Here is a 26,870-nt window from a genome sequence, read left to right on the forward strand (position 1 = left end):
ACGGAGCTTGCTGAGCAGGGCCTGCTCCGATGCCCTCACAGCTGCCTGGGGCTGGTGGGCTGCCAGTAGGTTCCTTATGAACCCCAGCTCAGGGGCATCTGAGCAGGGCCTAGGACATGGGGCTGCAACCCTGGCTCCTTTGAGGTTGCTGCTTAGACCAAAAATGTCCTCTAATAGCAGGTTTGACCATCAAGGATGTGGTTTTGTGAGGCTCAGACTGACCAGCAGGGCTTGCAGGTGCAGCACGGGGCCACCACGGGTGCGGGTTTGGGACCCCCTTGCCAGCTGGGAGGTCTCCAGTAGTTCCCTGACTGGCACCGCACTCCCACAGAGACCGGGCCCACAGCGCTGCCGCGGATCTTGGGCCGCAGGAGGGATGTGTGAAATACTGTGGCCAGCCACTACTGGCGCTTCGGGGAAAGCCCCAGACCTCCACGATCTGACCAAAAACCCGGATGACCGTGGGAGGATGAAGGGCCCTCGCTTCACCAGCCCCTCTGCTGCTCACGGCAGGGTGGGGAGGCCTGGGCTGCCTTGTTGCCGCAGACCTGATGCCCACCTCCACCTGGTGCATCCCCAGGCACACAGTGGCCTAGGCCATGGGACCTGTGTGCTCCTCTTTCACCCGCCTTGGCTCTCTTTGGCATTGATCAAAGCAGCAGACCCTTCTGGACGCAAACATGCAAAGAAAATCCTCCAGATGGGATAGGTGCTCAGAAAAAAAAGATTGGGCAGTGTTGTCATGTGGTGCGGAAAGCCAGGCAGGAGCTTTGCCAGGAGAACTCTTGATGTATGAGGGATATGAGCTAATGAGTCCCTGCTGCTAGTAGAGGAGCTAACAGGGCTATCGGCAGCCTCAGTGAGGACCGGAGTGAACCGTGTTGTTGCAGAAACTTGGTCTGCTCTGCAAGGAGGCAGGCAGTTACAGTTCCAGTCACAACAGCCTGTTCTGAGCAAAGGGAATGAATCATGAGGAAGAGAGGAGCAGCTAGACAGAGAGGTGAAGTAAAGCTCAGGATGAGAGACAGCAGATGGCACTGGGGCTTAGGCTTGCCCACAACAATCATGGGATAGTGACAGCACTGCCAACATGGGGTGGCCAGCACGCATGGCTACCAATGCGTGTCATGGCCAAGACGATTTCCCCAAAAAATATATGGAAAGGAAAAGTATATATACATCTCTGGATGCACCATGAGGAGGGCAGGACTTATCTGGGATACTGAGGAGCTCGGGGTGGAAAGTACACATGGCCCTATGGCTAAGTACAGGAAGAAAGGAGGCAAAACAAGCTGTCCCACAGTGCCTGGTTCCCTATGAGCAAGTCTATTCCAAACATGTGCAGTGTAACCCCAGAATGGGTAGGCAGATGTATGTTATATTGAAATCAAATGCTAGGCACCCTAATAAAACCCTAAATTAACCCAGGGAGAAGTCCTGAAGGATCCCACCCAAGGTGGGCAAGCAGCACATCTGTGGAGGCTGGGTGGCACTGAACTACTGCCCTTGGTCACAGCTGTAGCCAGGGCCCCACCTGCCAATGGGCAGGCGGAGGTACCACCGGAGCGGCCACAAGGATGCAAACCAGGTCTGTGAGGAAGCACACAGCTTGCCGGAAAAGCCCTCAGGCACCAACAGTTCAATCTGATACCTCCATCATTGCCACAGAATCATGGAGAGAGCAAATGGTGCCACCAGCGTCTACCTTCAGAGGTGGCTAGAGAAAAGGGTTGTGGGGCCAGATTGGTTTGTGTCTGTGAGGGAGAGCATGATACCAAAGCCAACTGCTTCCTTTCTGCAAGGCCACAAGTAAAGAGCCTCTCCCTGGAAAGGGGTGAAGGGCCAGACTGGAATTCATTGCAAAGAACATACACCTGGTGCGAGGCATGTCCAGATAGCCTTATGCATGGGGATGCCACTGCCACACAGCACAGAGCTGGGGAGCACGGGTCATGGAGCTGGTTCCATATGGAAGTACATGTCATTGGCACGTCATGGGGGAAATCCTGGCTCAGATGTGATGAGGACCAGTCCCTGTTTTCCACCAGAGATAGGCTGGGTGAGGGCTTTGGGCCTTTGGTCTATGACAGCTTGGTGGCAGATCCCTGCTGCCGGGGGATGCCCCCCCTTGGCAAGGAGGAGGTTTGTGTCATGTCATAGGATTGCTCAGGCTGCTGCTGTGATTTAGTAGAGCTGCAGCCACATGTTTACCTTCTCCGCAGAGGGGTATGCATGGCTAGATCCCATTCCTCTCCCCTTAGCCTTGAGTCCTCCCTCTTGGCATGGGAGTGGCAAGTTCTGGATGTGCTTGGGGTAACAGGGGAATCATCTTGGGCACGTTGTGCCATGCACCCTCCCGGGCTGCAGATCACAAGCACACAGTAAAAGGACCAAGTGTGACTCCTAGCTTCAGACAGATGAGTCACACTGGACCTCGGTCTTTTCAGAGGGCATCGCTGCCTTCCTGGGCACGAAGAAGATCCTCCTGGTCAAGACAGTCCAACTGCAGGTGAAATCCAAGTACGACGACTACGTCTTGGTATGTGCAGGGTCCATCACTCTGTCCCTTTGCTATTAGCCTGAGCTCGCTCAGGGTCCCAAATCCACAGTGTACAGAGGACGCAGCGTCTACCCACCTGAACTGAGAAGGCCCTGAGTGACGCAGGAGCTGCCGTCCTGTTCAGCTGTTGACTGGGCGGACCAGTCTGAGCAGGATGGCAGCTCCTGTGTCACCCAGTCCCCTGTCACCGTGGTTTCTCCTGCCTAGGTGCTGACCCCCTGGCGAGCCTACGTGCTGCTGGCAATGCTGCCAGTGAGGGTAAGTGTTGGAGTCCTTCTGCTCCACAGCAGAGCCCCGCTGCTCCCAGGAGGGCCCTGCTCACTACCTTGGGACACCAGTGCAAGGCCAAAGTACCCTGAGCAGTGGGACCAGAGGTCTGAATTTCTCCTGGGAGCATGGCTTGTCTATGGGGTTTGTCTCCAGCATGTAGCAACATTGGGGGCTGCAGATGGGGGCAGGAGGCTCAAAACAGGTCACTGGCACTCAGGTTAAGGGTTTGGGGCTGGAGGGCTCCAGCCAAGTGCAGGGAGAAGCTGTGGCCAAGCACTGCCCTGGGTGGTCATGAGGCAGAGCATGTGTGCCTGTGCTGTGGCTGATCCAGCCCTTCTCTGCCACCAGGTGCACAGCAGCTTCAGCTTCCTAGAGGTGCGGGAGATGACAGCGCAAGAGCCCAGCTTGGTGAGTGGCACCCCTTGGGAAAGCCCCCACTCTGAGCAGCTCCTGTGTCGGGCACGTCGGTACCTGGAGTGCCAAGGCATGTCCTGCCCGTCTCTCCCCATTGCAATCCCTGGCCTTGAGCCTGCTGCTGAGACGGGAGTGGGGAGGTCATTTCCCACTCATCTTATGTTGGGGGTCACCACCGCAGAGCTTTGGGAGCTTCCCAGCATATTTGTCCTTTTGCCACCTCCAAAGAAATCCTCTTAGGGCTTTGCCCATGCTGTTGCCCAGAGAAGAGGGAGGTGCTCAGGGGTGCAGAGCGGGGAGCGCGGGGTCTGCACCCACGCTCCTTCTGCAGACACGGCCATGCGCGCTGCAGAGCCACCAGAGGCAGCACCTGCCTTCTTCAGCATTCGGGTGACATCTCCTGCTCAGCAGGGATGAGGTGATCAACTGTGCCTGGCTTACCCAGGCAAAGCCAAATTTAGCAGGAAGGTGTTTTAAACCTCTGTAATCCTCTTAACAGCAAGGTATGCATGCACGGCAGGGGTAGCAAACCATGGAGGAGAGGAATGGAGTGTCCCAAATTGGAGGTGTCAGCTGCAGCCAAGGCTGCAGGCTCCGTTAGCCTCTTGCTTTTGCTCATTAAAGCACCATCACCAGTGAGAGCCCTGACTTGTAACTAGGGCTGCTGCTGCTTGACGTTAGAGAGACAATCCTCTTAGGAGCAGGCTGTGTCTCTGAGTTGCGCTTTGCTCAGAGCAGGCAGGAGCGCAGGGTTAAAGAGGAGAAAGGCAGGGAGAGCAGAAGGGGAAGCCAGGAGCCTCTAGACAGCAGAGCATCCGGGGCTGGGAATGGGATGATTGTAGACTGCAGAGCGGGAAAGCCGGCGCCTGTCCATCCTGGGAAGGGATGCCAGGAGCAGAGGAGCATCCTGAGGAGGAGGGCTCCGAGGCTGCGAGCAGGACCGAGTGATGTCCAGGATGGGGCAGTGGAAAAAACATCTAAGTTCACAACATCGGCTTCCCTCTGAGGCCATCTGACTGCCCTGAGGCTTTAGGAGAGTTCTAGAGGTTCTTCACCTGCCAGACTGGGACAGGCAGAGATGGGCCCTGCAGTTGCACGTGGTGCCCCGTCTCCAAAAAGAAGCTGCGTCTTTATGCAGATAACTGTCATCTCCCTCCTACATCTCAATCAGCATGTAATTAAATTGGGGAATGTGTTGCCATGGGATTTTTGTGGGAGCCAAGAGCTAAAAAAGCCTCAAAACCCAACGAGACAAATTCAGGGAGGAAACCTTCATGGAGGCTGCGTAATGCAGCAAGCTGGCTGGGGCTTTGCTGGGCACAACAGACACAGCCAGCCAGCTGCTTCTGTGCGCTGTGCCTGCCCACTGCTTGTGCTAGGGATGCGTCCACAGCCCCCCAGGCACTTCTGCTCTGCCGTCTCCTCAGCTGCATCCAGGTTTTCCAGTTTTGCAGGAGCAAAAAGGTTTTCTCTGCCAGGACAGTGAGGGGCAGAACTGATCTGGAGGCAGTTCTGAGGGTGGAGGGAGATTTTGTTGAGTATGAGCAGGTTCAAGCACTGCAGTCATTGCCAAACTGGGTCTATCTTGGTCATTTCAATCCCTAAAGCTCTTGGCAAGAAAAGGACAGGCTGCTAGCGATTCTTCTGCGTCTTCCTAATCACCAGGAAACCATGAGCCTTAAGCTGGCATCATCCTATAGTTGTTGCTGTGGCTGCTGCAAGCAGAGGCTCTTCTCGCCCTCTCTGGTTGGGGCTGCTTTTGCGTTACCTTATTTAATTCTGTGGGGGTGGAGGCAGAGGAGGGGGGTGTTAATGTTTTATTCTGGCACACCGCAATATCTTTACTGTATTTTGTCCTAAATTCCTGTTACTCTCCACCTTACCTGCGCTTCCAGCACTCTGGCTGCAGTTGCAGCTGCAGAGGTTGGACTCCTGCAGCAAGAGTGTGGCCCTGGCAGCGTCTGGCCATTTGCTGTTGGTGTCATGACTGCAGCTTTGGGGATGCTGCACGTTGCCAGCTTTCTCAGATGTCTCCCATCCTTTGGCCTCTGCAGGTTACCATAGAAACAGATACATCTTATTATGCCTTCCGGCTTATGTCATCTGATGATTTGGAGCAAGTTGTCGTCCATGTCACCATGTCACTTAAGAAGGTCTTTCCAGACTCATCCCTTGGGTAAGGGTCCCGTAGTCCTCAGGGGTTGTCATGTAGGAACTGGAGGGCTCATGTCAGCTTGGAGGAACCATCCTTTGCTCAGACAGAGGCAAAAAACAGGTTGGGAGTCCAGCAAAAGGAAACCATGCTGATGGAGGCCAGATGTTCCTGGTTCTCTGATCACATTGGGAAGAGTATATCTGGGCCTAGCATATGGGTTATAGCTAGGCATATACTGGGATGGGGATGATTTTCTCCCAGCCTGTTCCCTGATCCTTCCTCCAGAATACTGCTCAAGAACTCACCGCCTGATGTGTACGAGAGGATCCGGAGGATCACAGACTCCCTGGAGGAAATGCTGCAGAGCAACCAAGGGCCCTGCGGTAAGTGTCGCTCTCCCTGCACACACACCAGACGGGCAGGAGGGCTGGAGCACCTCGGAGATCTGTCACAGCCCAACATCCCCCATTTCCAGCCACACAGTCATCACCAGTGTGCCCCATCTCATGGAGTAGGAACGAGGTGCAAGTAAGGAGCCTATCTGGCAGTCTGGAGGGGTTGCAGCTTCCTGGAAAGAAGGTGTGCAGCTACATGGGTATGCACCATCAGGATGCATCCACCCATGAGGATCCACAGCCATAGAAGCTCCTGTCTACAACACCAAGCCCGGGTCCTAGTTGTTTGGACCAGAATTAGGCCAACATAAGCTGGAAAGAGGGGTGGTTGCTAAAAAGACACAGTCCTGGCATAGCTCTGCCATCACCATGGCAACACAACTTGCCTGGCATCTTATTTCTGAATCTGGAGAGATGTTGTTATAGCATGGAAATTGGATCCTGGATTCTGTGGGGTGGTGGCACAAGTCTGGAGCTGAGATGCTGATGGACACACTGGAGAGGCGGACTGTGCCCAAGTCCCACAGATTGGGAGGAGCATGGGAAGCCATAATGAGGAGGCCACAGCAATGTGCTGGGGAGGGCTACTGTGGCTGTAACCACTGGGTCTGTATGGGAGGAAAAAAAAAAAAAAAAACTCTTAGTGAAGGGGTGATGAGAGAGAACAGGCAAGAGGAGCTAGGATCTCCTGCACGGATCTGGTGACAGGAGGGGAAATGCTGCCTCAGTTCCATGAATCGTGCAGTCCCTTTTGGCAGGGCTGTGGACCAAGAGGGATTCTGCAGCCCCTTTGAGGAGGGCAGGGAGAGCCTCTGCCTTCCCCTTTTTGCTTTCTGCCTCCCTCAGCGGTCTCCTCTGTGCTCCTCTGGGGAGGTCTGCTCACCAGGCCATCACTACTGCCTTCTCTTTGCAGGTGGGTTCTCAGAGACATATGCTGCTCTGTGCGACTACAACGGCTTTACCTTCCGCGAGGAGATCCAGTGGGTAAGCTGCTCCATGCTGCAGAAAGGAGCAGGCTGTTGGGAGGGCAGGGAAGCGGGATGCTCACTGGTGCCTCCACGCACAGCTATCCCAGGAGCAGAGGCATCCGGGGTGCTGGGAATATATAAGGGCCTGGATACATCCCAGGGCTGGGAATATCTCAAGGGCAAGGAGTATCCTGGGGTAATGGGAGCATCCTGGGGCTGGGAACAACAGTTTTACATCCTTGAGTGCTCCCTTCTCTTTGATGAGGTAGAATGAAGTGCAAGGGAGGATGAGGTACTTTGGACCAGGAAGCTTCTCAGGCTGACGTATAAGCTCCACAGCCCCAACAAGATAGTGTGTCCTCCTTCTCCTGTGGGACATCAGCTGACTTGAACACACATCTTTCCAGGCCCTTGTCTCCACCACATATTCCCACACAGAGGGGATTCGTTGGCTTCTACTGACCAGTTTGCAGAGGAGGGGTCAAGGAGCCACCACAGCCTGGGGAACAGTAGTACCAGTATGGGACATACGCTTTGTTGCCTCTGTCCCTAGGAAGGTTTCGGGCTGTGCATTCAGACATGAGGCTCCCGGCATCTGCCTAGGCTTTTGAGGGCTGTGGGAAATGGGTACATGGATGAGGGTCCTCAAGGAATCGGCCTTGGGGCAAAATGTAGCTCCTTCCACTAATGACTCAGCTTGCCAGGCATGGCAGCAGGTGCTGAAGCCCTTCCTGGCACTGAGCCCTGCCTATCTAATCTGTCTGGCAGGATGTGGACAACATCTACCACAGCCAAGACTGCCGGGAGTTCAACCTGCTGGATTTCAGCCACCTGGAGAGCCGGTGAGTCATTCAGCCCGGCCACAGGCGTCACCAAGGCAGGAGCACCCCAGGCACCCTGGCCCTGCTGCCCTGCACGCGCCAGCCCTTGTCCCCTTCCTTCCTGTCCATGGCAGGAGCTTGTGCGTGGCACAGTGCTTTTCCATTCTCATGCTGGTGGTTTTTATCTCTTTACTTGCTCCAAGGATGGTAGGTTCATGCCCTGCTGGCTGCAGGCCAGGGACACTTCCCTATCTGTTTTTAGCACTTTCATAACCCCAAGAATCAGTTAAGCAGGTGAAAACTGAAGGCCATGTCGGTCACAGCTTGTGTCTGTCAGGTGTTTCCCTATGCAAAACAGCCAGCTCTGCTAACAGCTGCAAAAAATTTACATTTCTCTGCCTCCCCTCCAGGCTGTAGCCCTGCCAGTGCCCCAGAGAGCTGCTATGGGGTTTTAGCCTCCAAATGAGGTGATGAGCTCAGGCTGTGCCCAGAGCCTTGGGCTCAGGTTGCCCTAGCAGCTCTTCCCACCAGCTGAGGCCTCCAACCCGATCCATACTCACGTATTTAGACATATCTAGACAGATACAGACATATCCAGAGATGTGGCCTTAGAAAAAAGGAGCAAAGGTTTATCTGAAGGGTAGGGCAGCTGGCCAGGCTCTCATCTGCCGCCTGGGAAAGAGTAAATCAAAAGTCTGGGCTTTTTGTTTTGGGGAATGGGTGATCTGTATTAGGACCACTTGAATGGGGACATTTATGGATATTTATTTGGACCAGAAAGTCACAAAGCAACTTTCTATTCAGTCAAGCACATGTGTTGTTCTTGAAATGAAAGTGAGTTCAAAACAAAAATGGACATCCTGACCGGGACATCCACATTTTCGATTGTTTCTGCCAGGGAACAGAAAAATCAATCTGGAAAAAAAAGGAGCTCTGTTCTTAAGGTGCTCTAAACTCACAGGTCTTCTCTGAAAAATGCCTTGGCTGCTCAGTCCTGGTGGACACTGTGTTTGTGCACTGTTGTGGGGTATGACCTGGGTGGTGGTGGCAGTGCACACCAAAGCTGTTGTGGTTGTGCACCAGTTTGGTTTGCAGGCTCCAGGGGTGGTTGTGGGCAGCCACTCTCAGCCTGGCCTCTGACTGCCTTATCCTTGTCACCCTGCAGGGATGTGGCACTGAGTGTTGCTGCCTTGTCCTTCAACCTGTGGTTCACAAGACTCTACTGCAAGGACTTCAGACTGGTGAGCGCCTATCACGCGGCTCAGGTCCTGCTGGAGCTGTGCCCCGGGGGATGCCCAGGCTCTCAGATGAGCTTTCTTTATCTGCAGAACCTGGAGGTTTCAGAGCAACTCCTGTATATGCTGAGCAAATCAGTGAAACTGGAAGAGCTGGTGCTGGAAAACAGTGGGCTAAAAGCGTAAGGAAACGTGTTGCTTTTCTGAGTGTATTCTGTTCTATTGATGCAGCCTGGACAGTGACAGATAATTGCCAGTACAGGGAGCTTCCTCAACCTCCAGCTATTTAGCTGATTATGTCCCCAAAATGTTAAAACAGCAAAAATTTTTGTCAATTTTGAATCTATAGGTGTCTCTGCATGCACAGTGCAATGTAGCCCAGCTTATCCATATGCCCTTCTCTCTTCAGTGACTTTGCTCAGAGGATGGCCCAGGCACTCAGCAGACATCCTGACTCCATGCTACACACCATCAATCTTGCTGGCAACCAGCTGGAAGACAGAGGTACCCCGTTCTCCCGCCATGTCACGGATGAGTTTAAGCTCATATAAATTGTTGTTTATTCTCCTGTCCTGGGACTTCCCTTCATCTCTTTCCCTGCATCCGTGTCCCTTTGGCAGCTGGGCAAAGGCAGCTCCCTTCCTGGAAGCACCAGCGGGGAGCAGCAACGGGAACAAGCTGGCTCTGCTCTCAACCCCTAATTCTCTGTGCAGGCTGGAGCAACCCACAGCCTCCTTCCACAGCTCCCAGCCCTTGAGCTTTCCAGCAGCCCAAGACACCCATCTGTGTTGCTGTGCCTGCAGCAAGCAGCTCAGCTGCCCTGCACTGTGGGGACGATAGCTGAGGGTGGAGCATACACCCATCTGTGCTGTCATGGCTGCTCAGGGCCTTCTGTTTCATCAGGGATAATTGCCTTCAGCCGGCACTTGGAGAAGAGGCCCAAAGGCCTGCAGAGCCTCAACCTGGCCAGGACGTCACTCACCGCTAAAGGTACAGCCCTGAGACCACACTTCGGGTCCCAGGTGGGAGGCCAGGCACAGAGACTCCATTCACAGCACTCGTGGCTTGGAGGGGCCAGGCTGGCACCAAAATGATGTTGCAGTGCCTCACTGGGCATGGCACCCTGGGTGCACAGGGTGACAAGGAATGAGGAGAAGGAACAGTCCCTCAGGGATGCCTTGGGTGGGACATATATGAGGGCACAATGTCCTGCTGCCCTGGATGTAGGAAATTTTCTCTTTCCCTGCTGTGTGGCTCTTCACAGTGCAGGGATGGGCTCTGTCCGAGACCTGTGGGCATCTGTCTCTTTGGTCTCCCCTTGAGCAGGAATGAGCACTTTGTGCCAGGCCCTAGCAGCTAACGAAGTCATCGGCTCTTCCCTCCGGCACTTGGACCTCTCTGGAAACCCCGGCACCCTGGCCTTGGATGACACTAGCGTGAGTGCTCTGGGCTGGTCACCACTCTGACCTTGTGGGATAGACCATCCCCTGCACACATGGGCACACCCTCCTTCCTCTGGCGGCCTTGCTGCTTCGACCAGAGGACAGGCAGGGCTGGCCTTGGTCCATCTGTCTTGAGCCAGGAGACACCCTGGGGACCAAATGGCCCATGCATGGGGTGTGGGTCGCTGTGTGATTTTGTCAGCATCTTCACTTCTCCTTCTCAATCGGAAGGGAGGAGGCTGGCCAGGGTGGCTGGGATGACCTAGGGTGGATACCAGGGGTCCTGGGCAGACTGCTGAGCCCTCTCTCCCCACAGAGTTTGCAGAGCCTGCTCTGCCACTGCGGCTCCCTCTCCCACCTCAGCCTGTCTGGCACTGACTGCTCCTTAGACACTGTAAGTACTCAAGCAAGGGGACCCCAGGCAGTGGCTGGTGACCAGCTGTAGAAACTACCACAGCCCACTATGTGTTCTCAGTCTTCGAGTTGCATCATGTGTGACACGGGGCTGCCCAGGGACAGGGATATGATGGCAGCCAGCTCAGCAATGTGCTGTCCTGCATCCCATGGCCAGGGTGGGCTGGGAGGCACCTGCTTTGCCAGGAGACAGAAGGGAGCAGGTTGCAATGGTGGGACCCAGCAGCCCTGCCATGACAGATCACTGCCTTAGGGTCTCCTCCATCATCATCACTGTCCCTTTTTGGGTCTGGGGTGCTTGAGCTGTCGTGGTGCTGCCTAACGTGTCTGAACTTATCACCCCCTGCAGCTCTTTGGAGCATTGGCCCATGGATGCTGCACCAACCTTGTCCATCTGGATCTCTCAAAAAATGTGTATTCACACAAGTAAGCTCAGCACATGAAATGAAGGGGCTCTTGGCCATGTCTCCAGTCAGCAATGACTGCCTGGCATTTCCGGAGACAGTGGCAGCCAGGGTGGCTTCAGGCGTGCACAAGAGATGATACTATTTTGTGTCTTTCCTTGCAGGAGGGTAAAAGATGTCTCTCCTGCCATCAAGCAATTTTTCAGCAAGGCCTGTGCCCTCAGGCATATCTCCCTGGCAGGTACCAAGCTGCCTCCAGATGCTGTAAGGTAAGGTGGGAGCAGCAAGTTGGCAAGACATCCAGCTATGCGGAGTCCAGCTCTAGGGCCTGAGCCACCCCTGTTATCCTTGCAATGGCTCAGCAGGATGATGGAGAGGCTCTGCCAGTGATGGGGACAGATTATGGGCAAGTGCTGTCCAGTGCGACCTGGCTTAGGGCTTTGCATTAGAAGGGGATGCCTGCTGGGAAACAACCCTTTCCCTATCCCCCTTATCCCACGCGGCAGCCCACAGAGGCTGGTGGTCCCCATGTTGCTCTAGCCAATGCCTTTGGTGACTTTTCCAGAGCTTTATTGCAAGGACTGGCGTACAACAGTTGCATCAGTGACCTGCACCTGGATCTTAGCAGCTGTGAGGTGAGGGGATAGCTTGTGCATGGTGAGCATCCATGAGCTGCATGAGGCGCAGTCTCCTGCCAGGGTACTGTCTAGCCTACCTAGGGATGTGCATCCCTGAGGTGGAGAGGCCATGGCAGGAGACATGGGAAGGTCCATCCCCTGTCCACCTGCTTTCCTTGCAGGACTCGGTGCCTCCTCTTGTACTGATGTGTTTCTCTCTTCTAAGCTGAGATCAGCGGGGGCCCAAGTCATCCAAGATCTCATCTCTGATGCCAGTTCTGTCAGTGACCTAGATCTGTCCGACAACGGTAGGTCATATTTTTTCCTCACCCAGCAGAGCAATCTCTTTCATCCACAGGCATGGCTGCCTCAGGGTGTTCAGCAGAGGCTGACTCAGACCCAGCATCTCCTGAGCTTGTAGGAGCCCCCAGGGAGATGGAGCAGCTTTGGAGAGACGAGTAGGGTCACACCAGTCTGTCAGAAAGAGTCTTGGCACTTTTGCATCATTGCTGACCTGTACCCTTGCCTGGCTGTGCTGTACAACAAGTGTGCACCCACCTTGGGGTGAAGATACCACCAGTTACACACAGATATCAATATAAAAATGATATGCTGATAGGGTGGGGGTAATGAGGAAAGTATATGAGATGCTGCTGATGTTGTTTGGTAACACTTAACTGATCATGATCTTGAGGTACTCTCTTCTAAATATCAGGGTCCTGCAAAATCAGCTCATGTTTTCTCTGGCTCACAAATGCTCCAAAAGCTTGTTGGCTTCCAAAACTCTCTGGCCAACCTCTTCCAAAATGTAATTTTATTTTGCTTTTCCCCAGACATCAACCCTGTGCTGGAGACACAGGGAATGCATAAGAGCTGTATGTTGTCCAGTAGATCTCCAGCACTGCAGATTTTTCTGCTTCACTTAATAAGAGCAGTCATTTTCTTCACTGGGAGGAAAAGGCATATGCCCCTAAAACATTAGCCAGGGCACTACCAGTTCTGCAGAGATCAAGCTGCTCTTGTAGTATTTTTGCATACCATCCATTTCTCTGGTGAGCTGGAGCCTGCTGGTTCCATGGAGGAGGGGGATACCAGGGACAGCTTCATCTCTATGGGTGTACAGAGGCAGTCAAAGAAAATCTGTGGTGGTGGCCTGGGAGAAAATTCCTCTTGGAGTTATATCCTCTTGGGCTTTGCCCCGCAGATCTTGGGTGCCTCTTGCCCTGCGACATTGGAGTAGTGGGAAGAGCGAGGTACAGAGTGCGCTGTAAACCACTCTCCAGCCCTTTGACGTCTGGACCACTCAGAGCATCCTACTGGGTGTCTCACTATTGCGCTCGTCTCTCACAGGTTTTGACTCTGATATGGTGACACTGGTGCTGTCCATTGGCAGAAGCAAGTCCATTAGGCATGTCTCTTTGGGGAAAAACTTCAACATCAAATCCAAGTAAGTGCAACCTGTAGCACTTTGTCCCCAGGTCTTAGCACCGCGTCCACCTCACTTCTCTCTCTCTCCACTTGACCCCTGGGCCAATCAGGAATGCCAGGGATTGCCTTGTCTTCTCTCGGAAGCTTGCCTGCTCTGTTGTATCAGCAACTCATGAGGGGACTGTCACCTGCTCCTGACCCAGTCCTTGCTGCAGTGCAGGCATCACAGACACAGGTTGCAGCCTCTTGAAATGTGGGCAGGCAGGAGGCTGATGTGTCTGGTGCCTTCAGCAAAGGCAGGAGGGTTGTGCTTTGGCAGCTGTCCATGATCTTCTGGGGGTACATGGTACTGGAATGCATGCATAGCTATCTGCCTCTCCTGCAGAGATGGGCTGTTGGATGTCCTGCACCGCATTGTCCAGATCACCCAGGAAGATGACTGTGTAAGTACCTCCTGCTATCCCTGGGGCCCTTACCTGCTCCAGCCATCCCACCCATGCACTGCCTCTCACCAACCACCATGACTCTCTGCAAGCTCTGCTCAAGGGACATTGTCCAGCTTGGCATGACAGACACATCCCCCTCCTTTTCCCTCTTCCAGGTTCTCCAGTCATTGTCCGTGGCTGAGTCACGCCTCAAGCTGGGAACCAATGTCCTGCTCAGCGCCCTGGGCAGTAACACCAGCCTCACTGCGCTGGACATCAGCGGCAATGCTATGGGAGACACCGGTGCCAAAATGCTGGCCAAAGCCCTGCAAATCAACACAAAGCTCAGGTAGCAGTGGCCACAAGCTCCTCTTCCTGTGGGCATCCTCTCCCTGTCCACACCGTGCCCAGTCAACTCAACATGACGGTCACCATTGTGAAGCTGGTGCCATTGAAGAAGGTTTATTGTGGCTCCTTGTGACCACAGTTGCAACCCTGGCCATTCCCAGAGAGCAGCTGGGTGCTATGACCATGCCTTGGCAGCTCCACACCAGCATTTGACAGCTCTTTTCCAGGCTCCCATGAGCCCAGGATGCTGGAGATGGAGCCTTGTGGTCGCTGCTCATCCATACTTTGGCCTCACTGCCCCAGGCCTTGGCAGAGAGATGTTTCCAGTCCCTTAAATGTCTTTATTCTTATTTTTTTATTTATTTTACCAAATCCTGCCTGAAAAGGAAAGGCAGAGGTTTCTGCAGGGGACAGGGAGTTGGGAAAGGTCTCTCGGCTGGAGACATTGCTCCATGGGACCTCTGCCCCTGCTGGCAGTGATGCCTGTTGGAGAAGGGCCATCCTATCTGCGCTCCCTCCAGATATCCAGCTACTCTGCAGCTTTCTGCATGGGGCAAGTTTATAGGTTTTGAATCATGAGGTTAAGATTTTCAGCCCTGTTTCCCTGCCTCCTGGCATGTGGGTTCAGCTTGGCTGAGATTTCCTGCTATCCTGCATGATTGGTGCAGCTTGGCATGGTCCCTCCAGCTCCTGGCAACCACATGCCACAGTCTGTCCCTCCCTGGGGAGCAGGCTGGTGTCCCCCATGGTGAACTGACATGGGATGTGGTGTCGGTCTGGAGAGAGCTCACTCTTGTCCTCTTTGCAGGACCGTGGTTTGGGACAGGAACAATACAACTGGCCACGGACTCCTGGAGGTGGCTCAGGCCTTGGAGAGGTAGAGAAGGGGCAGCTTGGCTGTCCTAACCTGCTACCACCATGCACGAGAGACCTTAGCAGCAGGACGTCACCATTCCCAGGCCCCCCAAATGCAGCAAGTGCATCTCACAGCTCTGGTTATGGCCATATTTCCCCCTTCATTGCTTAAGAGGATGTAGGGTCAAGTTTTACCCAGAGGGGAAACTGTTGCTCCTGAGCTGTGGTTCCCACAGGAACTGAGAGGCTGCACCAGGAGTGCTGGCACTCTGTATCCCAACCTAGCACAGTGTTTTCTCACTCTGAACCACACACAGCGATGCTTTTTGTGAGAACTGGGCAGTCCACTCTCTTCTGTCTACAAAAGATGGAAAAAATTGTTGACCTGTTGAGACTCCCTGGGGATTTGGTCATCTGCTTGAGCTCAGCCATCCCTGAAAGCCCTGGAAACTAGATTATGTCAGCAGGGAAATGCTTTCCCCATGCACATGTTTTATGTGGTGATAAAACCATGGGACTGATATGCCCAAGTCTCTGCCCCTGCAAGGCAGGAGATGCCACATAGGTGTCTGCTTGCAGCAAAGATGCTGGCAGTGCCACTGCCCCACCGCTCATCTGTGCCATTGCCTCGCAGGAACTACACCCTCAAGTCCATGCCCCTGCCAATGAATGACGTGGTGCAGGCGTATCGGAGCAACCCTGAGAAAACAGAGGAGGCGGTGCACAAGGTGGGACTGGGGGGCTGGGGAGCAGGACTGGGGTGCCAAAGACCCCTCCTCATGGCTCTGTTTATGTGCTGCAGATCCAGTCCTGCTTGACAAGGAACCAAATGCGGCGCACGCTGCCCACCCAAACCTTCCGACTGCAGCAGGGCATCCTGACCACCTCCTCTGAACAGGTGAGAACACGAAGCGCCGCATCCCGCTGCACCGATGGCTGCTCTGCTCCAGCGCGAGTAATCTTGGTAGTGCAGGACGTCAAAGCAGATGTCGGGGAGCTCATGCTGACTCCTGCAAGCAGCACAGACCTCTCTGCTGCTTCTGAGCCCAGGATAGAGGGACATGGAGAAGAGAGCAGGGCTGGGCAGGAGGGAATGGAGCTGAGATACCCATGGAGCCATCCTGGCTTCTTCGTTCTGCTGCAACAAATTCAGTGCTGAGATATCTCACCGCTCATCCCCCTTCTGCACAGTGTTTTTCCATCTTCATGTGCTGAACACATGCAAGAAAATCCCTGCTGTCCAGTATCCCTGGTCACTAGGCAGAGAAAACCTTGGGGAGAATTACCTGCAGGGGCTCGTGATGGGGCAGCACCCATGTGTCCCCCTCCTCCTCCTGGGATATCACAGAGAGGACAGAGCCTTCCAGTGCTGCTTAGGCATCGAGTGTGACAGCATCTCCTCTGTGCTCCAGATGGTGAACGAAATCTGCCTCAGTGTGCAGAAGCACGTTGACGTCCTCAGCTCCTGCCTGGGCAGGGAGGTGGAGACTGACATCCTCTTCGCAGAGGAAGCCATCAGGAACGCCAACCTGTCTGTCAGTGTAAGTCTGCTGCACCCCAGGAAAACTGGGGCTGCCTTCCCTTGGCATCACAGGAGAAAAAAAAAGCACTCTGCTTATGGGACTTCAATCCAAGATCAAAGCAGTGTGTTGATTTATTAATGACATTTAACTAACAAGCAGTGAATTTTTGAGATTAATATCAGTGCTACAGATGTACATTGCACTGCTAAACTCCTGCAAAATATTCAAAAACAGCTTCTATAAAAAAGCCCCAAATGTTCTAATTCTCACACGCGCAACCTCCCTAGGAACTGTGCGTTCATCCTGAAGTGTATAGCCTCTTCAGGAAGGAGATTGCCCTGCTTTCACCAGCCTCCTTTGGGAGCTGTGGATGCTCTGGCTTTGGAGCTGTCCAAAAGTCTCTACATGAGCTGGTGAGGCCAAGAGCCATGGTGCCATGGTTGGGGCAGAACTGCTTCAGATGCAGACCATCACAACAGCATGCTTGCGTGGGGCTGGCACTGACTTCACAACCTACAGCAAGTGGGACTTTGCAGGGTGGGAGATGCTCCTACAGACAAGGAGAGGAGGGCCTCTCACCCACTCACTGCCACGTGTCCTGGTAGCATCTGGTGGCTACACCTCAGTGAAGATGCTCTACAGGGACGTGGCGCTGTTCTCCAAATCTTGGGGACAGATGGTCGTGCATGGTGAGCATGCATCCCTGCAACAGGGTGAGAAAGGGGTTGCTCATCAACTTCCTGAGTTAGGAAAGGCCTCTCGTGGGATTTAAAAGGCCAAGGAGAAGAATGCAGCGAGGCCAGGGAGCCCAATCCCAGCCCAGATGCTTGGGTCTCCCGAACTAATTCAGGGAGTGCCTTGCCATGGGGCAACCATGGACCAGGACTCGCCATGCGTGGCCAAGGAGAGTAAAGGCAACTTGCTGTGTGCTGCTTGTCTCCTCCACACCTTGTGTCTCCACACCTTGTCTCCTCCCCTTGCAGATTTTGCCTCTGCTGTATGAATCAGGAAACACCCCATACCAGAACGGCAAGCTCCAGCATAAGATGGAGTGTCTCATGGAGGAAGTGTCGCAGGCTTGCAGCCGGGAAATCCAGGTGGGTGCCTGCTGGGAGCCCCCAGCGGCATGGGACACTCATCAGCTTCAGCCCAAGGGATGATGAAGTCCTAGATGTGGGCACTGTCCTGCCAAAAAGATGCCAGCCTGACACACGGTGCGCTCCAACAGCGCTCTTTGTATCACCTCCATCACCCAGATCCCCCCTGTACCAAACATCTCCCAAGACAAATTAGGAAAACGTTTGAATCCTGATAGAAAAGATGCAGAAAATTCCCTTTTCATCCCCCTAACTTCTGGGTCTGCCACAGGCGATCATGCAGGCAGTGCTGGACACAGTGCACAACCTCTGCCCGGACATGGTACAGAAGAGAGGAGTCAGGGAACAGCTGGTCAATGCCATGTCTGAGCGCATCTACCTGCAGGACCATCTCCACCTCACTTCTGTCCTGGACCAGATGGTCACCGATGTCTTCAGCAAGCTGAAGTGAGTGACGTGACTTCTCCCCTTTCTGCTTGGGGCTGCTGTGGCCACACAGCTCAATCTCTCCTTACCCCTACATGTCCCACTGAACATGGAGACACCTCTGGTGGCCAACCCACAAGATGGGCTGTCAGGGCTGCTTAGTCCGTGGTGGTTCTGACACCTCTCCCTCCGCTCCCAGTGAAATCAAGCTGTGTGTCACAGCAGCTGTGGCCGACTGCGTTGTGGATGCCGTGCTGGGAGACCTGAGTGCTGCCCAGTGCAAGCTGGTGAGTGCCGGGAAGCACCAGCCCTTGTGGGTCCTCCTGGGGACGAGGGGTGGAGGTCCTGGCATTGCCCAGGCACCAGCCAACGCAGGGGTTGCAGATTGGCTGTCTGGAAAGCAGCAAGATTTCCACTCCCAGGTAATCCTCTCCCACGGCCGTCACAGCAGGATTAATGCCCCATGGCTCCTCGCCAGCCCAGCTGAGGTCCGGGAGCTGCCCCACGGCAGGGCATGTTGCAGGGGGCTGGTGCCAGGAGGAAGCCGGGCAGCAGCCGCCCATGCACCAGGGCTCTCCTGGAGGCTGGAGCAGGGCGGCCACGCCAGGGCACAGCCAGCACCGGCAGCTGGCTAATCGGGCCTAAATCCGCTCACAAATCTCGGGCACGGGAAGGGAGCAGAGCAGCACGGCGCTCACGGGGCAGCGAGCGCACCCCAGCCAAGGGAATGATTCGAACGCTTCCTCATGGTTTAGGCCGAGAGCCTCCTCAAGCACGGGCTGGACCTGCCGTCCTTGCAGCTGGAGACCACTGAAGATGATGTCACTGCGCTGATGAGGGGCAGAAATCCTCTGGATAGCGCCGAGAAGGGCTTCGCCGCAGAAGAGGTAGGGCTCTGCTCCCTGCTGGGCTGTGCTGTGTCGGTGTCCCGGCTACTCGAGGGCTTGGTGACACCAGGAGGCATCAGGTCTGATGGCAGGCGGCAGTGGCCGGACACCCGAGCCTGCTGCTGCATGATGCCCACATGTAAGGGCTTTTATTCTCCTTACCGGCTGAAATTAGAGTGCTGTCCTTAGAGACTAGTGTCTCTGCGCTTGAGCAGCTCCCTCAGGCGCTCCTGCCACCTTAAGGCCAGATCAAAGCTAAAGCAATTAGCTCAGCCAAGAAACTGGTTCACCCGTGGTGCCACCAGCTCTGTCTGGCTCTGGCACCACCTCAGGGTCACACAGCAGTCTTCCAAAACAGCTTTTTTGCCCCCCAGATCTTGCATCCCTCACACAGCATTGGGGAAATGGCCAGAAAGCCACCCAGCTCAGGCAGGGTCAGCGCCTAGGATGCTTTGGCTGGGTGCTAAAGATGAGTGGGAGCAAGAAGAGAGAGCCCAGCATTAGGCATTGAGGGTGGCAGAGGGGTTGCAACAGGCACAGGACCAGGGTTGGCTGGATCAGGCAGTCACAGAGGACACTGCTGGTGGCAGGCTCAAGACTGGAGGTGGCTCGCAGACACTGGTCCCCCATGGTGGCCTCCATCCGCCTCCATCCTGTCGGTGACCAGGCAGTGAGAGCACTGCTGGCTTTGCGAACAGGCTCTTTCTCCTCCTCTCCCTGCAGTACAAGATGGCTCTGCGGAGGAAAAACAAGCATTTCAGGAGCATCCGGCCCACGCCAACTATGAGAAGTAAGGTGGCCACACAGCCTTCCTGGCCCCTGTGCGCTGCTGCCATGCGCATCCCTTGCAGCCTGCAGCAGCGAGGTCCTCAGGGACAGTTTCCTTGCCACTGGGGCGTCACGATGCCACGGGACACACCTAGGATGAGGGGCAAGAGCTGGTCATTGGGGATTGCTGCAAGTGGAGAGCTCAGAGCTTGCTGTGCTAGCGGGCCCAGTGCTGGGTACCATGTTGCTTGTTTGGCCTTGGGCTCCCAGGCTTCAGCAGAAGCTGAGGCCCGACCAGACCAAGCGTATCCTCTCCAGGTGCCTAGTGCCTGCCCTGGATGCCCTGACATGCTGAGCCCAACCATGTCCTCACTCCCTGCCCAGGTTACATGTAATTGGTGTAGCCGCATGGCCCAAGAAGCCACCCACTGGGGACAGTCCTGGAGCAGCTCCTTGGCTGCGCACTCATCCATCCTCCCCAAACACCAACGGTCATCCTCAGTCTGGTGCATCAGGGCTCTGCCGCCCTGGGAGTGGCAGAAAACCGAGTGCTTGGCCGGGGGCTCGCGGGCCTTGCTGCGAGCTGTGCCCGCCGCCTCGGCGCCGCCTGCGCGGGGTCAGGGCGCCTCTTGGGCCGCTTGCGTCACTCCCCCCCCGACTCCAGCAAAAAAAGGAAAAAACCGCCCTCCCGGAGCCCTCGCGACATCGCAGGATGCGGCCCCGCGCTCGCTGCAAAGCGGTTGCCCGGGGCTGACGCGCAAGCTCTCCCCCAGCGCGCGGCGGCAGAGCGGCCGCCTGGCCCCCCCTCCGCCTGGCGCAGCGTGAGCTCCGCAGCGAAGGCGGCCGCGCGCCAGGCTCGGGGTCGTCGTGTCCCCCGCCGGCCGCCTTCGCTTCGCCCTTCGCAGCCCGGGCTTCCCGCAGGTCTCTCGGAGCTGGAGCTGCAAGCGAGCGGGGAGGCGAGCGGAGAGGCGAGCGGGCTGCGAGCGCACCGGGCGCCGCCGGCACTGAGCGCGCCGCCGGCACGCCCCGCCGCCACAAAGGATGCGGAGCCGGCGAGCGGCCGGCGCCCGCAGCCCCCCGACACCGCAGCCCTTATGGACCTGCCGACCCACGGCGACAAGCTGGAGCACTGCACCAAGGCCAGGCCCCGGCCCAACCGCAGGCACAAGCAGCCACCGAGCAAGCCAAATGTAAGACTTGGTTCATTTTTCTGGTTATTTTTATTTTTTCCCAACTCGAGGGGTTGGTTTTGTGTGTGTTTGCCTGTTTTCCACCCCCCCACCCCCCGGTACCGTTCCAGGGGGTTGAATTCTGTTAGTCAGCATTTGTTGCAAGGCAGCAGTGGGAGATATGCAGAGCGCCGCTGGTTTGAGTCTCTCCAGCTCCTGCTGGGTGCACCTTGGAGCTGGGGGGAGCCGGCAGCTGTTTGAGGGGGTCTCCGGGGTCCTTCCTTTTGCTTCCTGATGGATTTGGCGTACTGCAGAGCTGGGGAATGTGAGATCCAGGCATGAAAAGAACAGTTTGTGTGCAGAGGGCTTAGCTGCCTGTGAACATCTCCATCTCCTGCTGTCCATTGCTGAATTTTCTCCCAAGGTTCAAAAATCCTTTGCCATCTCAGCCCCTGCCTGAAGCTCCGGCAGTCAAACGTGAATGCGGCTGCTATCGTGGTCCTTGGCTGAGCTGTACACGTCAGGGCAGCGGTGGCTCCTGGGCTCCGCTGACCTGGGCAGGGCTGGATTTAATCCCAGCTCTTTGCCCCGGCTGGAATATGAGCAGGGAGGCAGCAACGCTGCTAACCTGCTGGATGTGCTTTGGAAGCCAAAAGTAACTTTGGGATGCGGTCGGACCAGGATGCGGAGAGGAGACCAGGCCTGGGAGAGGCAGAGGCTGGAGGGGGACAGTGTGGGCCCTGGTGGAGGCTTTGCAAAGGCCGGAGGCCTTTGGCTGCTGTCTGAGCCATCCCTGCTCCTTCACCCACCCTTGGAAGGGCCTGGAAGGAGGAGGCGGCTCCCCCATGCTCCAGGCAAGGGGCGCTGGGGTGGGATGCTCCGGAGAACCACCCGCCGGGGACACGGTTAGGTGGCCTGGCTTGTCCCTTGTCTGAGTCCTGCCGGAAGGGCCTGGCGCACACGTCCCTGGCAACGCTTGCCTCGCCCGGGACCCGTGCTCGGAGCCCCTCGGCGCTGGTGAGGCTGGGGAAGCAGCAAGGGCTGCCTTACCTGGGCACAGGCTGGCACGGGCTGTGTCACCTTGGCATGTCTCTCTGCAGCTGGGAGACTGTGTAGTGGCCAGCCCAGGGCATAGCACTGTCCCACTAGGACATAGCACCACTGCTGTCAAAGGAGAATCCAAAGGCCAAGCCAGGCCCCTGACCACTCCATCAGGGTGCTCTGGAAAGGCACACGGGCTGCCGAATGCTGTCGGTGTGTTTGGCAAGGGGAGGCTTTGATGGATGCGATGTGACAGGTAAAGCAGATATTGCATGGCTGGAATGGGTCCTGAGCGGCATAAATCCAGCTGTAATGAAAAGTCATTATGGATTGAAATGCCACTGACAGAGACGTTCCTTCCTCTTGTCAGTCAGGAGCCACCGCTCGCCCTGCAGCCTGTGCCAGGGCCTCGTGAGTGCCCAAGTGCAGAGGAAGGCCTGGCTGCAGCGTGAAGCATTTTGCTGCCGGGCACAGAGTGGTTGCTCCTTCACTCGGACTGTAGCAGTGCTTCGAGTTGGGTGGTGCATAGGAGAAGAGCCCAGCTTCTCTCCCAAAGCCTGGCCACCTCATCCAAGGAGCAGGGTGTCCTGGCCTGTGGACGGTGTTGGACAGACGGATGGACAGAAGGAGCCTGCACTGCCCCGAGGGATAGTTCCTTCCTAGACCTCCAGCCTCCTGCTCCATCAGGAGCAGGGAACCTAAGTGTCTATTCCTCAGTTCTCAAACCAAGGAAATATCCCTGCCAAAGTCTTCCTTTCCATGTGGCCCCAGAGCCTGGCACAGCAAGAGCCAAGGAGTGACCAAGCTGTTGTAGGAGAGCATTTGCAAGAGTTAGTTCTGACACCAGGCCAGGGCTGTCCTTGACGATGCTCAGTGCCCGCAAGGTGAGCAGAGGCAGGTTTTGCCGCAGTGTGTCTCAAAGTAGGGTTGGAGACGTGCTACGGAGTCACCTGGACCTCCAGCAACACATGGACACCAGCGAGTGTGTGGGCACCAGACCTCCTGCTCAGTGCTGAACAGGAGCACCCAGCATGGGATGCTCCTGGCCCCGCAGTGGAGGGCGGCGATGCCAAGGCGAGCAGGCCGCAGCAGGGGAATTGCTGTGGCTGCTCAGGCCATGTGAAAGGCTGGCAAGAAGCTGGGGAGGTGGAGGGGTCCCGGGAGCATGGCAACATGCCAAGTCATCGTGGGATCCTGACTGAGTCACAGCATGACAACACCTGGATTTGGCTTTAAGGCCAAGGGATGGCTTTAAAGCTGGTTATGGGGAGGGAGATATCCTGGTCCATGGAGGGTGACAGCCCTTCCAGCCCAAAGGGTTTCCAGGCCCTTTCCTGTGCTGGCACCCACAAGCATGGGCACGTGTGTGGGACAGGCTGTGCCAGCACATGAAGCATGTGTGAACATGTATGTAAGGTGCATATTCACCAACCAGTGTATTTTTGCCTGCCCATGTGGCCTCCTGGGAGGTGGGAGGTAGAGGAGATGCTCAGGCCTGGGCCTGGATGATGCCCCCACCCCGCCCCGCTTGTTTGCAGGTGCAGCCTGTGTCCTGTGAGAACAGTGAGGACAGGAGCATCACGCGTGTGGACGAGGGCCTGGAGGACTTCTTCACCAAGAAGCTCATCACAGAGGAACTACCGTAAGCAGAGGAGGGCTGGGGTTGCTGGTGAGAATGAGCCATTAGGGTCTGGATGGACAGTGGTGTGAGAGGCTTAGGGCTGGCATGGGGTCCTTGGGTCAAACATAGCCCTGGCCTAACATTTCCCAATGCCTCATCTCTCCCCAGCCCCGCAGCACTGGAGCCCTGCCCTGGATCAACCCTTCCAGCATCCTCCAGCTCTCGCACCCTCAAGAAGAAAATTGGGAACTTTTTTGCATTCAAGAAGCCCAAGTCCAGCCGGGGCTCAAGGTGTGAGAAGGAGCCCGAGGGTGTCACGGCCCCCAAAAGCCGCCGGTCGATGCTCAGTGACATTTTGCGGGCCCCCAGCAAGGCAGGAGAGGCGCTGAGCAAGTCCGAGGAAGGGGGCCTTGCCGCCGAGCCCCGGGCAGAGCCTGAGCACAGCCAGACTCCCGACTCTGCCCGCAGGATCAGGCCCAAGTACTCACGGGAGGGCAAGTCCCAGTCACTCATTTTGCTGTCCGGGGAGGACGAGGACGCGCTCGGGGTCAGGCATGACAAGGTAAGCGACTCCAACACTGGGTGGCTGCTGCCGCCGCTGATGGCCATGATGGCACCAGGGCTGGATGCCATCAGGGGCAGGGCACGGGACTGCAGTCCCTCCATGGCTGAGAGGGAGAAGAGAGCAGGAACATGGGGCTCCTTGAGCAATGCCCAGGGAGTCTGACGTCGGCACAGACCCTGCCAGGGCCCATGAGGGACTGCACACAGGGGTAGCCATCGGGGAGGTGTTGCCTCCCTCACTCCCTGTCCTGGTCTTCCCTGCAGAAGAGGCACCTGGAGAAGAGCGACGGGGAGCTGCCCAACTCCTTTGAGCAGCGCGTGCACCTCATGCTGCACCGCATGGGGGTCACAAAAGGCCTGGCCACCGAGAACAAGAAGCAGCAGGTGGGATCAGCTATTCTTCAGGGACCCAGGGAGGGGGAGATGGTGGCCAGAGCTCCACCTCACTCCATGTCTTTGTCTTGCAGAACAAGGACAGCGAGATCAAGAAAGCCGGCTCCGATGGTGAGGTGCTGCGTCCTCCCCCCCTCAGCCCTGACCCACCCTTGGCACAGCAGAACATCTGTAGGGTCCTTTGGGCTCCCAGATACGTGGACCACAGCCAGGCCCATCCCCTGGCCCCATCCTGTATCCTGCAGCTAGCAGGAACCTAGCCGAGCATCACCCATCCCACTTGGGGTTGCTTCCCCACTGCAGTTTCATCACCACCACAGGTGCTGGGGGCACGGGGTGACCTGCCCCACACACTCATGCTGACCTGTGCTTGCAGGGGACATTATGGACAGCTCTGCAGACTCGCCACCCCCATCACTGAAGGTGCGCACACACTCCGTGTCCACAGGTAGGTCAGCTGCCGGGGCACAGAATGGGCTTGAAGAGGGGGCAGTTGGGTCTTTCCCCACCATTAGCACCATTATAGGGGCCAGAGTTTGGCAGTCAACACCTTGCACCCATGGGTGCCCACCTTGAGCTGGCCCTAGCAGAAGGCAATCCAGCCACTTACATACGTGGATGGAGACATGAGCCCATGCTGTCTGCCCCACTGGTGGCCCTGGGGACCAAGGTTCACCCCTGCCCTGTCCCGAAGGTGGGTGGGTGCCACCCCGGAGCTCCTTGGCCCTCCTCAGAGCCAGATTTGGGGTGCCTGAGGGGATTCCCCACGCGCGGGATATCCACAGCTCTGCCTTTCTTCCCCCAGACACCTCCTTACGGAGCAGCCCAGCCGCCCCGTCAGAGCCCAGCATGGGCGCTGCCAGGCCAGCCTGGAAGGCGCTGGGGAAGCAGCTGAACGCGGAGCTGAGGGGGAAGAGCGCAGAGGCGGCGCGGCGCTCGCTGCCCGGCGCTGAGGCGAGCGCGGAGGCAGCAGGCCGCGAGGCCTGGGGCGGCAGCCTGCCCCGCCTCGGCAGGAGCGCGCCTGCCGCGCCGCCACATCGCCTGGGCCCCGGCGCGGGGGACATGGCTGCCAGCAGCGCTGCCCCGGGCCCGCCAACTGCGCCCAACGCTGAAGGTAAGGGCTGCTTGCGAGCAGAGGGCAGGAGGATGTGGAGCCGCGAGCCTGCCCTGCCCCGGGGAGCAAGGGGGATACCGAAACTTCAAGTGCTGGGGCGCTTCTTGGACCGGGCCAGCTGAGGCTCTCGGGGCGTGGGGGCACTGCGACAGGGCTGTGGCAGGGACCGTCTCCTCCTGGCTTTTCCAGACATGCGCCTGACGCCCCGGCTGGCTGCGCTGAGTGGGACCAATCGCCGAGCTGTCTCCATCCACGAGGACCAGCTCAGGGAGCCAGGGAGCCTGACGGAGCTGGAGAGTAAGTGGGGGCCAAAGCGGCAGCCCCAGGGCTTGGGGAGACATGAGCTGTCAGTCCTGAAGGGCAAAGGCAGCAAAGCAGAGGCTGTCTCAGGGTGGAGATGACATCTTAGATGATGGAGGTTGACATCTTGGATGACGATCCTCAGCAGTGGAGGACGGCTCAGCCAGACAGGCAGAGGCAGCGACACAGCCTCACAGCCCTGGCTCACGGTGGGATGGTTGGAAAGATAATGGCAGCAAGGGCCCTGCTTTACCCTGGCAGGACAAGCCCTTATCCCCACTGGGCATGTATGGGGGTGCAGGTGATCCAAGAACAGCACATCTGGGCCCATGGGTGCCGTCCCCAGAGCACCAACTCCTCCTGCTTGAGCTCTCATCTTCTCCCTGCTTCCCTTCCGAGCTCAAGCCTGGCTGCCCCAACCACACAGCTGTCTTACCAAACGCCCCACTCTGTTTTTTCTCCTTCCCTCCAGATGTAATGATCCCCCTTCGCCTGCGGCGCTCCCCTGTGCTGAAACGGAGGAACAAACGCAACTCCCTTGCGGAGCCCGAGGCGCCCAGTGAGCCCTGCCCATCCTCGGACACCACGGGTAAGGCAGGGCAGCCAGAGACCCCGCACTCACCTGCCCTTTCCTAAGCAGAGCTCCCCGCTAATGGCAGCATTGACGGCCTTTCCAGATGCCAGCACCGGAGACACGCCAGAGGAGCCACTGCCCAGCCCGGAGACAAAAGGAGCGGAGCCCCAAGCCGCAGCACAAACTGGTGCAAATGCGCAAGACTCAACCCTAGACCAAAGAAGCCCAGGGGCAGGCAGGGGGGAGCCTGCCCTGGGACTGTGAGCACTGCATGTCGCTGCACCGTCTCCAAAAAACCCCCGCAAGCAAGCGCACAGCGGCAGGGCAAGGAGCGATGCCACCTGGGCGCAGAGTGCGCGGAAGGGGTGCAGGAGCATCCCCGGCGTGCTCTGCACCTCGCTTCCATGCTAGGTTGGTGGGCACACAGCTGAGGGGCCAGCCAGCCTCATGTGTTGCCTTCAGCAACTGTTACAAAGGCAACACAGCTGCCTTTCACTGCAGGGACAGCCTGTTTGGGGGCCTCATCACAGAGGGGTGAGGCTACTGGCCCAGCTGAAGCGAGGGCCAGGCCCCGAACACTTCCTAGCAGGGCACGGACTTGCAGTTGCTTCTCTTGACCACTGTCCAGCACAGTTTCCCCAG

The 26,870-nt window shown here is 56.8% G+C and overlaps 1 protein-coding gene across 1 annotated transcript; it reads left to right on the top strand.

The window, feature by feature from the left end:
• Window positions 1–2,803: 2,803 nt before the first annotated feature.
• On the top strand, window positions 2,804–25,476 carry LOC148593907 (capping protein, Arp2/3 and myosin-I linker protein 2-like). The gene is made up of 35 exons (XM_088529099.1): window positions 2,804–2,818; window positions 3,179–3,238; window positions 5,299–5,420; window positions 5,685–5,782; window positions 6,708–6,778; window positions 7,531–7,604; window positions 8,749–8,824; window positions 8,912–9,000; window positions 9,228–9,322; window positions 9,722–9,808; window positions 10,145–10,254; window positions 10,577–10,654; window positions 11,024–11,100; window positions 11,243–11,347; window positions 11,644–11,713; window positions 11,922–12,003; window positions 13,046–13,142; window positions 13,509–13,566; window positions 13,725–13,897; window positions 14,705–14,773; window positions 15,386–15,479; window positions 15,554–15,649; window positions 16,164–16,292; window positions 17,258–17,371; window positions 17,643–17,818; window positions 17,997–18,084; window positions 18,553–18,684; window positions 19,408–19,474; window positions 20,374–20,642; window positions 23,201–23,304; window positions 23,452–23,845; window positions 24,112–24,231; window positions 24,315–24,351; window positions 24,617–24,688; window positions 25,046–25,476. The coding sequence occupies exons 1-35, from the start codon at window positions 2,804–2,806 to the stop codon at window positions 25,474–25,476; spliced, it is 4,029 nt and encodes a 1,342-aa protein (XP_088385225.1).
• Window positions 25,477–26,870: the final 1,394 nt, after the last annotated feature.

The sequence above is a fragment of the Tinamus guttatus genome, unplaced genomic scaffold (assembly GCF_059628265.1).
Source record: "Tinamus guttatus ecotype Peru unplaced genomic scaffold, ASM5962826v1 Tinamus_guttatus_pri_ptg000323l, whole genome shotgun sequence".
NCBI lineage: Eukaryota > Metazoa > Chordata > Aves > Tinamiformes > Tinamidae > Tinamus > Tinamus guttatus.